Genomic DNA, 15,147 nt, shown 5'->3' on the forward strand with positions numbered 1-15,147 from the left:
TACATCTACTACAGCCAGAAAATAAACTGTTTTACTTATCACAGATGGCACTTCCATCCGTCTGTCCATTTGGATAAATTTGTCAATAATTGGTACTCATATAAACTTCCGTGTTTTAGTGTTTTCATGCAGATTTGGATAAACAGCTAAGAGTGTCAAAGTCTGTCCAATTCCTGCAGTCTTCCCGATCCAAACTGTTATTTCTCCAATTGGAACAGTCCCTCTCTTCAGCCAAAGTCAGTTTCAGCATAACTCAAGCTTGAAAACAGATTCATATATTTGAATCTGTTTTAACATCTGTCTTGTTTACTTTCCCAGTTGCTAAAAATAGTAACATAACTTCATAATGTAGTAAGTGAAGTTCTAATACTGTAAAAAGAGTTACTAGGTCTGATTGAAATTATTTAGATCATTAAAAAACATCCAGTGTCTAAAAAAGCAGAATATGCATAGCTGGTAATTTTTTTCTATTGGAGTTACAACCTCACTGAAAACCTGCCAAGGGTGCAGAATACCCCAAATATTGTTTTTAAAACAAAATCTTGGTAACTGCTGAACATGTGAATTCCAGATTTAAGTTATTATTACTTTGAACTTTGAAAATACTCCTTGTATGGATTTATAAAAAAAAAAAAAAGGGGGGTTTATTAGGCATTATTTTTACACTTCAAAAAAGTGTACTACTCCCCTCAGTTTGGAAAAAAAAGTGGAACTCTCTTGGCATCTAGTTCATAAATAAAATGAGGATGGCTTAGGAGATAAGGAGGTTGGGGGTAGGGTCTTGTCTGCATCAATACAAAGGTTGCCCTTTTCTGCCACTTTCTTAAAGTCTCTAAATTACTATCCAGAAACAAGGTTTTAGCTTTTTTGGAAAAAATCTTGCATTATGCTTTGTTCCTTTAAATCGATACAGACTTTTTTGTAATGCCATGGTTTAAAGTATGTTCAAATGAATGCAAAATGTCTTTTCCTGAAGGAGTTGTCTTTGTTTTTGTTAGCTTTTAGCAGATTTTTTGTCAGTGTGCTGGCATTTATTGGCTCTAATATGTTTCCTAACAGGGAAACACTCCCCATTTCTACAACATAAGGCAGCTTGATGAATTCGCCCCTGTGGACAGGGGGAAACATTTACAGGCGATAATTCTTTCATCACTGTAATATCTTGGCAGGTTTAGTTGTATGGTTGATAGAGGCACCACCCTAGAGTTTAATGTAAGGATGTTTTTTTTCCATCTACTAGTTCTAAAAAAAAATGTATGCTCTCTTTTTACATCATCTTTATAAGTATGGAAAGAACCTGTTTACATTGGAAATTGAGAAAAAAAAGCAGACTAAAATAAACTTTGCTGTCTTATTGCGTCTTTTCCCAACTGTTAAACTTCAATCAATTACTTCAATTTTCAGAGTGCTTGGTGGTTTAAAAGAAAAGCTTATGTATTTGTGGTAGCAAAAGTGCTTTTAAAAAGTTAAATATTTGCACCATCTGGTTTTATCATTTAATTTTATAGGCAAACTAAATCATTAGGGGAGCTTTGTCTCTGCCATTATGTTAATTTTTTTTTTTCCACCCTGTTTCACCTTACTGAAATAATATTCCTCTAATATATATACAGTGCATTTGAATTAAAGTGTTGTATACATTTTGACAACAGAAGCTTTGAGTTTGTTTTATACCAATCCATTTACCAAACATCAGCACTTCAGCTCTTTTTAAACCTTTTTTTTGCTGGTAAAAGTAGCTGTGGCTGTGCAAGAGGATGCTTTTATTTCAATTTGCAATTGTAATTTGGTGCCCACTAACACAGGAAAGGATCTGACCTGAGTTTAGAGTACTTAAAGTATTTAGGGAAAAAAAATATAATTTGTAAAATTGGTTTTCGTAATGTAGCTGGTATAAGAGTTGTTTTTTTTTCTTCTTCTTCTTTATAGTCACCATTGTATTATTTTGGGGGGGAAAACAACAAACAGCCTACATCGGTCTTTACTTTACAAAAAGCATGACAGCCTTTGTTTACTGCAAACAGTAGAAACTCATCTCTTCCTCTCTGTCTCTCAAAAACAGCTTTGAAGTGTTTAAAATCAGACTTAGTGTATCAAGAAGAACCTTGTGGCAACAGCCACGATGGTCCACTTGTGAAAGCAAATCTGCTGGGCTGTTATCCAACACTGGGACATCAATTCTCTGTGCTGTTTTGGCAAACATGACACATAAAATAAAACTAAAAAGAGACTTAGTGTATCTCCAGAAAAGATTAGACTGGGAAAAGACTGGAAAAGGCCTGGTACATTCAGGGTAACAACCCGAGGCTAGGGATGGACAAAATGCATGTAACATTTTAATATAGCCATTTTGTGAAAACAGTAATTGAAACTATACAGTAAAAGTTCACAAAAGCCTCACAAAAACAAATACTGCTTTTAAAATAAAACTTGATTGTGATTATATACACTAAGTATATCCATTCTAGCATTTACTTCAAATGTACCACTTGACATTAAAATACTTACATTAAATAAAATGTCCCTATACTTTTATAAATGTTAAATGTCTCATGGAACCAACTGCATAAAAACAGCAGCCAATTTTACAACTCTAACCATACTGTTTTTCGGTTCACGAACTCAGAAGATGTTATTTTCTGATAATTATAAATTATCCGATAATAGCTTTTCCGAACCTGAGTATACCCTGTTTAGTAATGAATGAATGAGTATGACCTACAGGATGAAAATACTGGGAAAAACGCTGTGGTCTAACTAAGGATTTTCTAGGAAAATTTGAAACATTGTAACTTTTGGTCTATCTTGAAATTTGTTGTTAAACCCAGGGGTTGTATGACCAATTTGGGCAAATATTTTCTTATGAATACCTTGTTTTATTTAGTTCACATATTTGTATGTAAAACAGGGAACATTTTTGAACTGATTGTAATTCCATTTCTTGTCTCTTTCTACAACAAAACTCTCACTCAAAGGGCTGTTTAATTCATATTATCCCATTTCTCACATGCATGAGGCACTTTACATAGTTAATTCATTCAAATCAGAGGTTCGTTAAAAAGGGTTTCCATAAGAAAACTTAACAGATTGCATTGCCTCATGTGGAATTAACTTGTCCTGAATGAGTATGTAGCTTTAGTGACAAGGAAAACTCCCCTTTAACAGAAATAAACTTCCAGCACAACGAGGCTTAATGTTAATGATTTTTTATTCCATGACTGAGCAGACAGAGCATACACATAGAACGGACACATAAACACTGATCCAGGAGTGCTATCTACTGTATTCATGAGAAAAGTTCATGTTTATTTGCAGAAGTAGCTTCTTTAGCAGCTTAATCTTGGAGAGAAACACAGTTAAACAGATCAGCTCTGAGCCAGTATTTAAGTCTACAAACTAAAAGAGAGCACTTACAGTTACACCTACAGAGCTCACAGGTGGAGCAATCCTTGTACAGTCATCCCTCTCAGCTACACTCAGAGCTCTGTAGATGTTCTCCCTCTCTGAATACTAATTACAAATAAATCTTTCATGTCAGTGATGTCTTTTTCTGTTGCCTCTTTGTGGTTTGCTTAGGTTATACAATTAAAAACCTGCTGAATCTGCTTATATTTTTTTTCTTTTCAACAACACTGTATTTCTAACCTGCAAAGACAGTGCTGGGTAAAGGCATTGAAGACTTAAAAGAATGGATTTTCCACACATTTATTCAGTGAAGCAATAGTCTTTTGATCAAAAGAAGAGCTTCCAAATGTTATCACAAAGCTCCAATTAATACAGCTAGAAACCATCAATCAGGCTCTAAATATGGATGTAATGATGGACTCAGACATGAACCTTCAAATGCACATTGTGATGGCAACAAATATTACCTTCTATCACCTAAAGAAAACCCCCAGGATTATATAACTAAATTCTCAGCAGGACCTTGAAAAACCCCTTTATGTGGTTTAGTAGATTGGATTGATTCCTGCAACAGCATCTTCACTTAGGTCTTCCTAAAAAGTTGATTAGACAGCTGCAGCTGATCCAGAATTCTGCTGCACGTGTCCTCACCGCACCCAAAAAAGTGGAGCATGTCCCCCAGTGCCAAAACTGTTACACAAGCTAACCATATCTCAGAAAATAGCCTCTAAAATACTTGTTATATTTCAAGTCACTGAAAGGCTTAGCTCCAAAATAGATTTCAGATTTGTTGTCAGTGGCTCGGGCTGCTTAGTGACGCAGTGGGTAGCACTGCTGTCTTGCAGCAAGAAGGTTTCCGGTTCGATTCCCAGACCAGGGTCTTTCTGCATGGAGTTTGCATGTTCTCCCTGAGCATGCGTGGGATTTCTCCGGGTACTCCGGCTTCCTCCCACAGTCCAAAACATGACTGTTAGGTTAATTGGCCTCTCCTGTTTGTCCTGTTTTTCTCTTTGTTGCCCTGCGATGGACTGGCGACCTGTCCAGGGTTGACCCCGCTTCTCATCCGTAGACAGCCGGAGATAGGAACCAGCACCTCTTGTGACCCCACTCAGGATTAAGCGTGTCAGAAAATGGATGGATGTCAGTGGCTCAACAGTGGCTTCTGTTGATCTCCTGCTCCATCTTCTCCTCATTTGTGAAAAAAACATACAAATATACCTAATTTGTTACCTAATTTGTCATTTTCTTTTAGAACAGCTAATATATACTTCTGTAAAAAAAAGTACATTAGTAGTGGTATTTGGGCTTCTGCTTGGTTGAGTTTAAATTGCCATGGACTTAATCCTTCAGTATGGGTTGTTCTGTTTGTTGTTTCATAAATATACAACTGACTTGTAACATAAGATAGAAAAGGCTCTCTGGCACCTCTCAACAATAGGCTGTGTCTGTCAAGATAAAGTTTTAAAACACCCTGTCCATAAGTTTTAGTAGGGAAAAATAGCAGCACTCCCTTGGCATCCCATTTATCCAGCATATCTTGTTTTTCAGTGAGGGGCACTGCATTACTCTGTAGCTCTAAGGCTGGTTGCAGAAAGGGAGGAGGAGATGAAAAAGGGGTTGACAGAAGGTTGTGACTGTTCCTGTTGCTACTGCTGCAGATGCTTTTCTTCTTATCCAGGGAGCAAACACAACATGCTGAGATTTAATCACCTTTATTATGTTTCAACTTGTCACAAAGTGAAGCGACTCAGAGAAATCACACAAAGACAGTGGGGCTGTCAGAGGAGTCACTGCTCACTTGTTTAACAACAAAAAAAAACACTTTGGTGTATTTGGTCACTGCACAAGAGCTAAGCTTCTCCCATCTGAAGCTGTTTAGTCTTTTTATTATGTGACCTTGATCAATATGTTAGCCATATTTAGATGTTTACCCAGAGCCTGCTGGCCTTACAGTATTTAACTATGTCAGTGTAATCCCTCTGAAGTCTTTGCTGTTTATTCTTGCCAAGGAGAGGTAATTCCTACCTCAAGCTGAAAGTGTTTTATATGAGTGGTTGGATTTCCTGCTTTTTCACATCACAGAACACCATCATGATGCAATTTAGTGCAATTAGAAGACAAAAAGATGGCAGGAACACAAAGAACATAATTTCATTTAATCTCTTTTAAGGAATCTCACAGCATATATCCCAAAGTGACAGACTTACTGGTTTATTACTTAGTATTATTGTACTTTTCAGAACCTTTCCTGTGTGGTCTGTATTATCATATAATACATACAAAGGATTGTACTGTTTTAGTAACTGTGTGAATTCCTCAAAGCGATGCACAGAAAGATTTCACACAGAACTTCATTTATGGAACAATTCATTCTTCAATCTGTAAGTGGTGTCTTGGATCGAAAAAGACAGTGTGCATTTGTGCATGTATGCGTGTCTATGTCTCTGCCCTCCTTCCACCCACCCCTGCTGATTTCCATGGTACATTTAGCTACATTTTGTGAAATGGTGCCAAGCCAGCACTTAATTAAGTGCTGGGATGCCAGCATCCCTCTGCTGTAACACGGAATACCTGATCCTCTTTTGTCAATTTCTTCTCCTGTTCTTGCGCTCCTCTGTGTCACTTCTGCTGTAACTCGAAAAGATGTCGCCTCTGGGAGATGCAGGTAAAGAAGCCATCAAAACCAATGCGAGTAGAGAGAGTTGCAATCAGTGCACAAAAAAAAGAATAGTTCTTTTGTGTGTATCTGTCCTCCTTTTCCCTTGTCTCACTTTGTTTCCCTCTGCACTAGTATGTGTGTAGTTATATATGTGTGTGCTTGAAGCTTCCAATTCAGTATAGGCTAGTTGTAATGTTGCTCTCCCACTAGAAATGGTTGCTGTTTGTTCAGTTGTTGTGATAGATTGATTTGGGGTGAGAAAAGATGGGCTTGTATGCACCTGTAGATAGGAACAGAAAGGTCTTTATGAGAAGCTAAAAGCTCTCATTTCAAGACTCCTCTGATGGAGAGGTATTTTTCTGGAGATTTTTCTTCCTTGTCTTTTACAAAAGCTTTCCAGTACATTTAGGCAGTTAGGCAAGAACATTCAAAACCCCAAAAGGGCACTTGTCAATCGTCCACCGCTGCTTACAGCAAAGTCCTTCTGAACAGCTTCAGCGAGCGGTCATTCTAATGGTCAATGGTTCTCAGCTTACACAGCATGTAAAATGAACACCTTTTAAAATAACAAAGCCCACATACAAACCGAATGTGTTAAATAGACTCACTGCCTTTTCCCTTCTCTAATACTTTTTTTTTTTTTTTATCATTCTATTATTCATGTTGGGTATTTATTAGGAAAAATGTGTTTTAATTGAAGTCTAATACTCAAAACACACAGTTCTTACCAAATTTAAATGCAATACATTATCTCAATTTGTGGGGGAGATAAAAGCTGATAAAAAAAAAAAGAAGCTGAAATGTTGTGGTCCTTGGGAAGCTGGAGCCCCTGGTCACTGTGTTTACATTAATTACAGGTCTCATCCCCATTAGGGTCAACTCAAATAAACAATGAGAGATTAGTGACCCAGATAAAGCCAAAACTACCAAGGTAGAAAATGCCAAAGGGATTAAAATGGCCAGCATTCCATTTCAATCCAGTTTCTGCCTTTATTTAATTTTAGATTTCCCAGTTCATCTTCTAAACCGTACCCCCTCCCCATCCCGTTTACTGAATTAAATGTGGTACAAGCTAAACACCCTCCAGAGACAGAGGCTCTGTTTTCCAAGCTTCTCTGATGGGTTAAAGGTGACTGTAAGTCCAGAAATGAGGCTAGAGCAGTTGGACTTGCAAATGATTGGCAGGGATAAATTGTGGATGATCTACTTTCATGTTTTTTTTTCTTTCAAACTGTCCCAATATTCCCCTTCAAATCATTTTGAATGTTATGTATGCTTGTTTTGAAAGGAAGTAAGCTTCGTAAGTCGTGCTCACAAAGTGTAGTGTAACCTGTGGACAGAATACAATGAGTGCATGGATAAGTAGTTATGACGTGTTTGGACACTCTGCCAGAACATGTTAGCTCTCATGATAGCATTCAGCATATAAACATGCATCGGCTAGAAGAAGCAGAGAGAATAAAGAACCTTTATTCAATTGTCTTACATCTTGAACTGTCTTCCTGTTGTTCCTTCTGTTCCCTCCCTCTTCCATCTCTCCTCCTGTGCACCATCTGCATGATGCTTTGTATCCAACCCCAAAGAAGGGAGCACTTGCTGTTCTCTACTGTGAATGTAGGATCATGTTTGCGCACACAGGTTTGTGCATGTCTCCTAGCCACCGTCTTCATTCTCAGCTCATTACCTGACATGATGGATGGAACAAGCACCATTAAACAACGCCCAGCCTCGGAAGCCTGGCACCTTACAGCAGAGCACTGAGTAATAGACATGTTGGCAACACCACACTCGGAAATACCAAGAGTCCTGTGTGGGTGTGCCTGCAGTCATCTCTGTAGCTCGACTTTTTGGCTCCATCCAAATCCACCTGCCACCTGGCTGCCCGAAGGATGTCATGGGCATTTCTGGGCAGCTGTGGTTGGATAGCAAAGGTGGAAAAGATTTTATGACTTTGTCATGAACATGGCAACAGAAAATACCAAAAGTACAACTGCTGCTTATTTCTGACCCCAAGGGAAATATTGTTTTTTCCTACAATGCCTGCTAAACCATTTAACCTTTTCACATTGTGATGTTGAAACCACATACTTAAATGTTAGCATTTGTTTGACAAACCAACACAAAGGATACCTGTTTTTTTTTTATTTCTCACAAGTAAATATCTTAAATCTGATATCATAAATAAAACCCAGTGCATCCAATGAATAAAAGTCAAATCAGAATAAGATTGTTATGTTATGTGTTAATTTGTCATGAAATTTGGTTAAGAAAAACCCATTGAAGAAACACAGTTCAACAGAATACAGTATATGAGGGACATGTGCCTGAGGCTGCAACCATTTAAATGTGCTGTTCTCGCATTAGAAAGATAATACTAGGGGGTCGATAAAAACAAGAAATGAAATACCATAACATTACCTTGCAGAGCACACCATGAGGTTGCAAAAATCCCTGCATGGTACACATGGGAACGGGGGAGGGACAGAATTAGGAAGAGGTGAAGGGAGGAGGGAGGTAAAGGGGTACAGGTAGGGAAATGTGAGGATGAGGCAAGCAAAATGGGGAACTTGAGAGCACATGTCTCTTTAGCCATGGGAGACTTTGGTAGTACATGTTTTCATAGGAGAATACGTCCATGAAACAGACCAGAGCTTCTCCCAGAGATAAAGATGCTATGCTTTGCCCAGTCTCCTCATGGAAAAAATTTGATCAATAGCGTTAAGAGACCAGCTGCCCAGATCCATAATTTCTAGTATTTGGAAGATATGCAAAGAAAGGCTCTCAAAAACAAGCAGTAAAACATGATAGATAAGGGAGGTTGAGAGAGGGGAGAAAAGTGGCTTCCTTTATGCTGAGAGAAGTTTCCATAATTAGAAACTTAAGTCCCCTTGTCAGTAATTTTATCTAGGCCTATATCTACATTTTTCCCACATACAAACTGTTGCAGCATCATACTGTACTTAAGAGATTTTTCCTCAGCCGACAAGGAAGCCTTATTAAGGAAATTATGTTGAAGTCATTTTACTGGGGCAGAAATTCATTTTCAAGCAGGTGAACAAGCTAAAACATGCAGACCGAGCATCCATGAACTGATTTGAAGCATACATGTCTCTCAATTGTCTCTCCACAGAAGGATGTGCAAAAACATCAGTCCCTAGATTTGCAAGTCTTACCAAAAAAGACTGTGTAGCTTTAATAAAGTGGTTTACCCCGGGTTGTTTATATGTTTAACCCTTAAGTATTAAGTTCACATAAGGGTTAAACATAATACATACATACACCTTTGGGTTTTTTGAGTTGGAAAAATTTATTCTTTGAGGACTACTTTGTGCTTGTCTGTATAATTGATTTCAAATTTAATAGTGTTGTTTGTGGTTGTAAGTTGAAAAAATGTAAGACATCCATGGTATCTATTTTGCAAATCAGTGGTAAAGGTGCCTGCAAGAGCAGCCTCAATTCAAATAATGTTTAGAGAAAACTTTTTTTTCCAAAGGGAGCCTCAGAGCTGGGTTTTTTCAAACGTCCCAAACATTTCCCGTTCACTATGATTAGAACAATTTGTTGCTCTGCATGCCTGAAAGGCAGGAACCTTCCCACAAACAGCTCTGACAATGATCAGATGCCTGTTGCACCTTTGGAAAATTCTGAGGACAGGTGGGAGGATCAACACAGTGCAGCTCTACATCTTAGATTTGATAGGTGCATGCTGACACTAATTACAAGCCCAAGCTAATGGGAAGCAAACTACATGTAGAAAATGTGACAGGCTATTCATCCTTGCTCTGGTTGGTTGTATGTCTCTGTGTGTTTCCTTTATTTGCTCTGTTTGTGTTGTATCTGATGTGAGAACACTTCCTGTAGGGTCTCTTTATAAAGAACTATGTTTAGGATATGAATGGAGTTACTATGACACCAAACAGGCACCTCCACTCCTTCAGCTTCTAGTGTCTCTTCTTCCTCCCATCCTTCTTCGCTCACAGTCAGCCTTGTTTCTCCTCCCCTAACTGTTCCTTCCCTCTTTTAGTTTCTCCTAAGCCTTTCATTTAGTTCAGCTTTTCTGCCAAAGATGGATCAATGTAGCGCTTTGTTGTTCTTTCCCAGTCTCACCTACTTTTTCCCCCTTTCTCTTCTTGAACAGACAACCGCCGTGCAGTCCTCGAAAGGTCTCGCTCACGCCACAACCCAAATCACCAAGCTCGATGATTACCCGTGTCTACTACAAGACCTTAGATAAGTGCCAAAGAGGACTGCGATGAGGACAAGGCGATAGGGAAGACATTGGGAGGGACACACCGCCCCTCACTGTTGCTACCAGAGCACCAAGTATGGAAAACTGCCTACAGAAAGAAACAACTGGACATTTAGATTTTATTTGACTCCCTACATATTTATTCTTTATTTTTTTTTTACTGCTTAAAATGTTTCTTTTTGATTTGGAACATGTTTAAAAAGCTGTTTCCTTCCATGTTTAAACCTATATTTTAATCCAAATGCTTCAGTTAACTCAAAATGCAGACAGGAAACAGGCAAATATATCGCAGTCTGCTACAGAGGGACATTCTGCCAAGAGGGACTACTGTATCCAGCATGCTTGTCTGGAAGACCATGGACAGCTGTCACAAAAATGGAGGACACATCAATGGGTCTTAATGAAGAGGAGGGCAGTGAAATATTATTTCCCTGTCATATTTAAGGTAATCTGTTCAATAATAATCACATTTTATCTCTCTAACAAAGCCACAAGAGCTGGCGGCTTTCTGCACCAGTATCACAGAGCAGGTGACTCATGGACTTTTAAAATGCAAGACATTTTAACTGATGAGATTTTGTGTTGTGTTGCATAATCTCATCTTACCCTTCAGGTGCTGATTTGTTTCCTGAGGTTGCTGTGGCTGTTACAATTAGAAGCTGACATTTTTAAATACACCCAGCTGCCTGGGATCAACCATGAACATTTGAACCTTTCTTCAGGTCATGCAGGGTTTCAGCAAGGCAGACCTCCATGTACTAAAGTTTTTACACCATTTTTAAGGCACATTTTGAAAACCAACACAGTCCAATATGGTATAAGCCTAATGTCACATAAAAACATCGAGCTTATGTAAAATAAGCTTTATGAAAACAATAATTGTTTTAGGATTTAGCAAGGTTGGATAATCCAGCAGGTTCTGCAAAATTCTAATTGTCTAACTACACTGCTGATTAGAGACACAGATTCTTCTACAAATTAGCAGATCATGCTGAGAACAACAGTTTTCCTTTTAGAAGTTGTTACTTAATGAAGAAGACTCAGAGTTTGCCATTCTCACTGAAACTTGCTGTGTTTTATAATGAAGTGAAAAGAAGGTGCAAGAAATGTTAAAGGACATTTAATTTTCTACAAGGTATATCAACAGATTATAGGACTTATGCATTTCTTTCTTTAAATAATACTGAAATCCTGTTTAACTGCAAAACTTTTTAACTCCGGCTTACCTCACTCCTTTTGTGTTGCAACACAAACGTAAAGAAAGAAAGGCTCCTGTAAAGATTTCAAATAGATAGTTTTTCACAGGTTTAATTTGTTGCATTTTATTCATTTTTTATTGTTCTGTAATGTTAAAACAACATTATTGTCCTAAGTATGAACAAATTTAAGCCTGAGTTTGAGCCTCGGAACAGTAAGCTCTGGGTAGTCTGCATCAATGCACCACATCCAGCCCTGGCATAGGTACGTTCATACAGTACCCTGGGTATTTCTTTGTCAGGTAGAAAACTTCTAGTTATATTAGATTTTTGTTTTACAAATTAACAATCTATCCTGTCAACCTTCTGCTATTTCTTAAAGCATAAAATAAATGTTATTGTTGTTTTAGGGAACTGAGAGGCACCACAGAAATTAAACTAAACCATAAACATCTATTCTAACACTGAAAAACAGACAAACCTACTGCGTTGGTTGTTGATGCTGTTTCTAATATTACATCTGAAGTTAACGGATTTTGTTGAAATTTTTGTGTACTTAACCCGGAGTTGGATCATAAATGAACTCTGTTACCATTATGTGGGCCAGAAAATGGAAAGTTTGGAAACCTCTGGTCTAGAGAATCACACACTAGTCTTACTTTGTTCTCTTTCTGAGAAATATTTGTTCAATTTATTACTCTTAAAAAGAATTAAGAATTATTAGATTGATGCCTTACAAAAATCCATCAGCTTATTGCTACTTCTAAGGGATCTGTGACACCATAAAAGCTTTAATCTTGGAGCCAGCGTCTTATCACTGGTTGATTTCACTGCAAGGACCCACTTTTACTTTTTAATGTAAACTATTTATTCATATATTCATGCTAAGGGTGGCTTTGTCCCTCCTCACTTCACTAGACTGTAAGCAGATGCTACTAAAAACAACCATTAAATCTACATGGAGATGGGGCATGACCAGAATTACAGACTGAGGGCCACAGCAGGCTGGATGATGCTTGTCTTAGCAAGCAGGTCTCCAGACACCTTCCAGTTCCCAAGCACTAATGACATAAGTGACCCTTTTTCCATGACACAAGTTACTTTAGAAGCAGCATAACTTTGCTTTGGGCTTTGTGTGTCTGCACGCCTCATGCCACCTCAGTAATCCAAACAGGAACCCAGGGAAAATAGGATTCAGTGGGCTTGACTCCTGCGCTGAATAGATGAAGATTTTTCATTTAAACAATCTGCCAGGGCTGCTTGTGATGCGCCTGTTTCATGGAGCCTCCCCTCCCTTTTGCCTGCATGCAACAAAAAAAAAATGCAATTTTACACATCATCTCGGTTCGAGGTGCGCGCCCACAACGCTTCGAGAAGTCTGCATATTTAAGAAGACAATAACTCTCGGCTGAATATCAGGTTAAAGCCGTCACAGAGTGAAAGCCTCGAGAATGAGTTTTCTGGATAAGGGACTCTGCGTTGGTGGCAGTTTTGAGGGCGTGTTGTACACAGCAGTGATAAAGATGCATTGTCAAAAAAGTGATTTCCTCTCTGTAATCGCTTCTCCCCCTTTGTTCTTCAAAACACCAGATCTGCGCAATTTTAAGCTTTGAATGACACCAGTTTTTTAAATCACAGTCCTCCAGCAACACACAGGTCTGCTATGATATGAGGTATTTACCTGCCTAAACAAGCCACATTTGGATTATTCAATAAAAAAAAGACTTACAGCTTAATTAACCCTTCAAGTGTACAAACATCTTAAAAAAAATCTTATTTTGGTCGATATTGATGACCAGTTTTTTTAAGTAGAGGACTTATTGTGATCATAAGTTATGTATTTATCATCTAAAAGTTTTTTTTTTCAAGCAAGTAGTAAATAGGAATTGTAGACATTTGCTGCAACAATACAGGTTGAAAAATCAGAAGCCTCAAAGAGAAAAGGAAAATTTGACATGCAGGAGAGTAGAATTACGAACTTCTGATTAGAAGACTTGTACAAAGAACAAAACCCACAGTATCATAGTGATTGTTCTCTCCTCATCCCATTGTGTCAAATGAAAATTGTGTGTTTTATAGGAAGTAATAGCAAGAGACTTTTAGGTCAACAAAACATAGACATGTGAAAAACAGCCAATCATTCCGCCATCTATATGCTTCTTACTAACAAACCTCAGCTGATGATGTAAACTACTGTGCCCTTAACTATTCCTACACATTCAGATTATTCACTTTTAAAACTACAGTATTCAGTGTTCTTTATTGGATTTTTTGATTAACCAACACAAATGAGTGCATGTGAATTTTCTATTTTAGAAATTAAAAAAAATAACTTTATTTAACGCCCCTAAAAAAAAAAAATTCCTTGCAACAAATTAACTTAAAGGCACACCTTGTTACTTTTGGCCACTAGCAGCATTAGACCGATACGTTTCACGTCTAGCACCCCTAATGGTCAAAAGCGCCGCAGCACTGTCATAAAAGTCAACAAACATTCAGCCGTCCCGCCTCCTGTGTCTTTTGATTGAGGCTTGGAGGGCGTGAGAATGCTGCTGCTCCCCGGATGGCACTGCCCGGGCAGGCCGAACCAGCACGGAGGACGAGTGGCAGAGCTACAGTAAAGAGCTACATCCATCTCAGCTGGCTACTGTTTGTATCCTGCTCTCTCTGCCCGTATTCTGCTAAACAAAGAAAATGATAACAAAGATTTTTCCTTGCCTCAGCCATGACCAGTAGTCGAGCAGGCAAAAAAATAATAGAGAAAAGCCTTAGCTCCGTGACCATAGAAGAGCCTGTGGCAGTAAAGAGATACATACTTCCAGGTCACATGACCTGGCCAACGACGGAGTATATTCTATGAACTTACATCTGTGGTCTTTCAAGAGGGGAGCCCTGCTCGTAACATTGACAGTGTCAAGCACTGTATGTTGGCCTGAGGAATCACTTTAAATAATTCATATGTATTAACATTTTAGGTCACAAAGTCTGCGGTGTGCCTTTAAGAAGTCCCCTAATTAGTAGATAACACACCAGAGAGGTCCTAAACACACCATCATTATCTTGAACCATAGTGGTAGCATCATACTTTGTGGACGGTTTTACTCAGAGTTGATAGGGAGGTGTGTGGATATCAATATCAATTCAGTGCGAGAGTAAAACATAAGAGCTGAAATAGAGTTAAAACTAGTGTTGAACTGATACCGATACCAGTATCGGGCAGGGCCCTGATCCAGCTCTAAAATGTTGGTATCTGTGTCAGCGAGTACCAACAAATACGGCACTGAAACCATTTTGAGAGCCAAAAGTTTATTCAACTATTGTCACCCATTCCAGGTAGGCAATAAAAAGTTCTACTGGATTCACTTTTTTAAAGTCTTTTACCTGCTTCACAAAGGTAGGCAGCAGCTTGACAAGGCCATAATGGCAATTATTTTACATCCAAGTAGTACACAGTTCTTCGTATATACACACACATCAATTTCAAACACATGGCATCGGTATGGTATCGGCCAATACTGCACAGCTAGGTATCCGGTATCGGTATCGCGGACAAAAATGGCATTGGCGCAACACTAGTTAAAATTGAAGCTTAAAGTAATGTATCAGCTTTTGCACAACTACTTTGTGTTGGTCAATCA

The 15,147-nt window shown here is 38.4% G+C and overlaps 1 protein-coding gene across 6 annotated transcripts in view; it reads left to right on the plus strand.

Annotated features, from left to right (window-relative positions):
- diaph2 (diaphanous-related formin 2) overlaps window positions 1–13,829 on the plus strand; it is a 542,053-nt gene extending 528,224 nt beyond the window's left edge. For 4 of the 6 annotated variants that reach the window (XM_038281299.1, XM_038281301.1, XM_038281302.1 and 1 more), the window contains 2 exons: window positions 6,049–6,070; window positions 10,203–13,829. In XM_038281299.1, coding sequence (XP_038137227.1) covers window positions 6,049–6,070; window positions 10,203–10,320 — 140 coding nt within the window. In that variant the 3' untranslated portion in view covers window positions 10,321–13,829. The remainder of the gene's footprint in view (window positions 1–6,048; window positions 6,071–10,202) is intronic. The other 2 variants (XM_038281303.1, XM_038281304.1) reach the window with 1 other exon arrangement.
- Window positions 13,830–15,147: the final 1,318 nt, after the last annotated feature.

The sequence above is a fragment of the Cyprinodon tularosa genome, unplaced genomic scaffold (genome assembly GCF_016077235.1).
Source record: "Cyprinodon tularosa strain WSP-4 unplaced genomic scaffold, ASM1607723v1 ctg17, whole genome shotgun sequence".
In the NCBI taxonomy this organism is placed as follows: domain Eukaryota; kingdom Metazoa; phylum Chordata; class Actinopteri; order Cyprinodontiformes; family Cyprinodontidae; genus Cyprinodon; species Cyprinodon tularosa.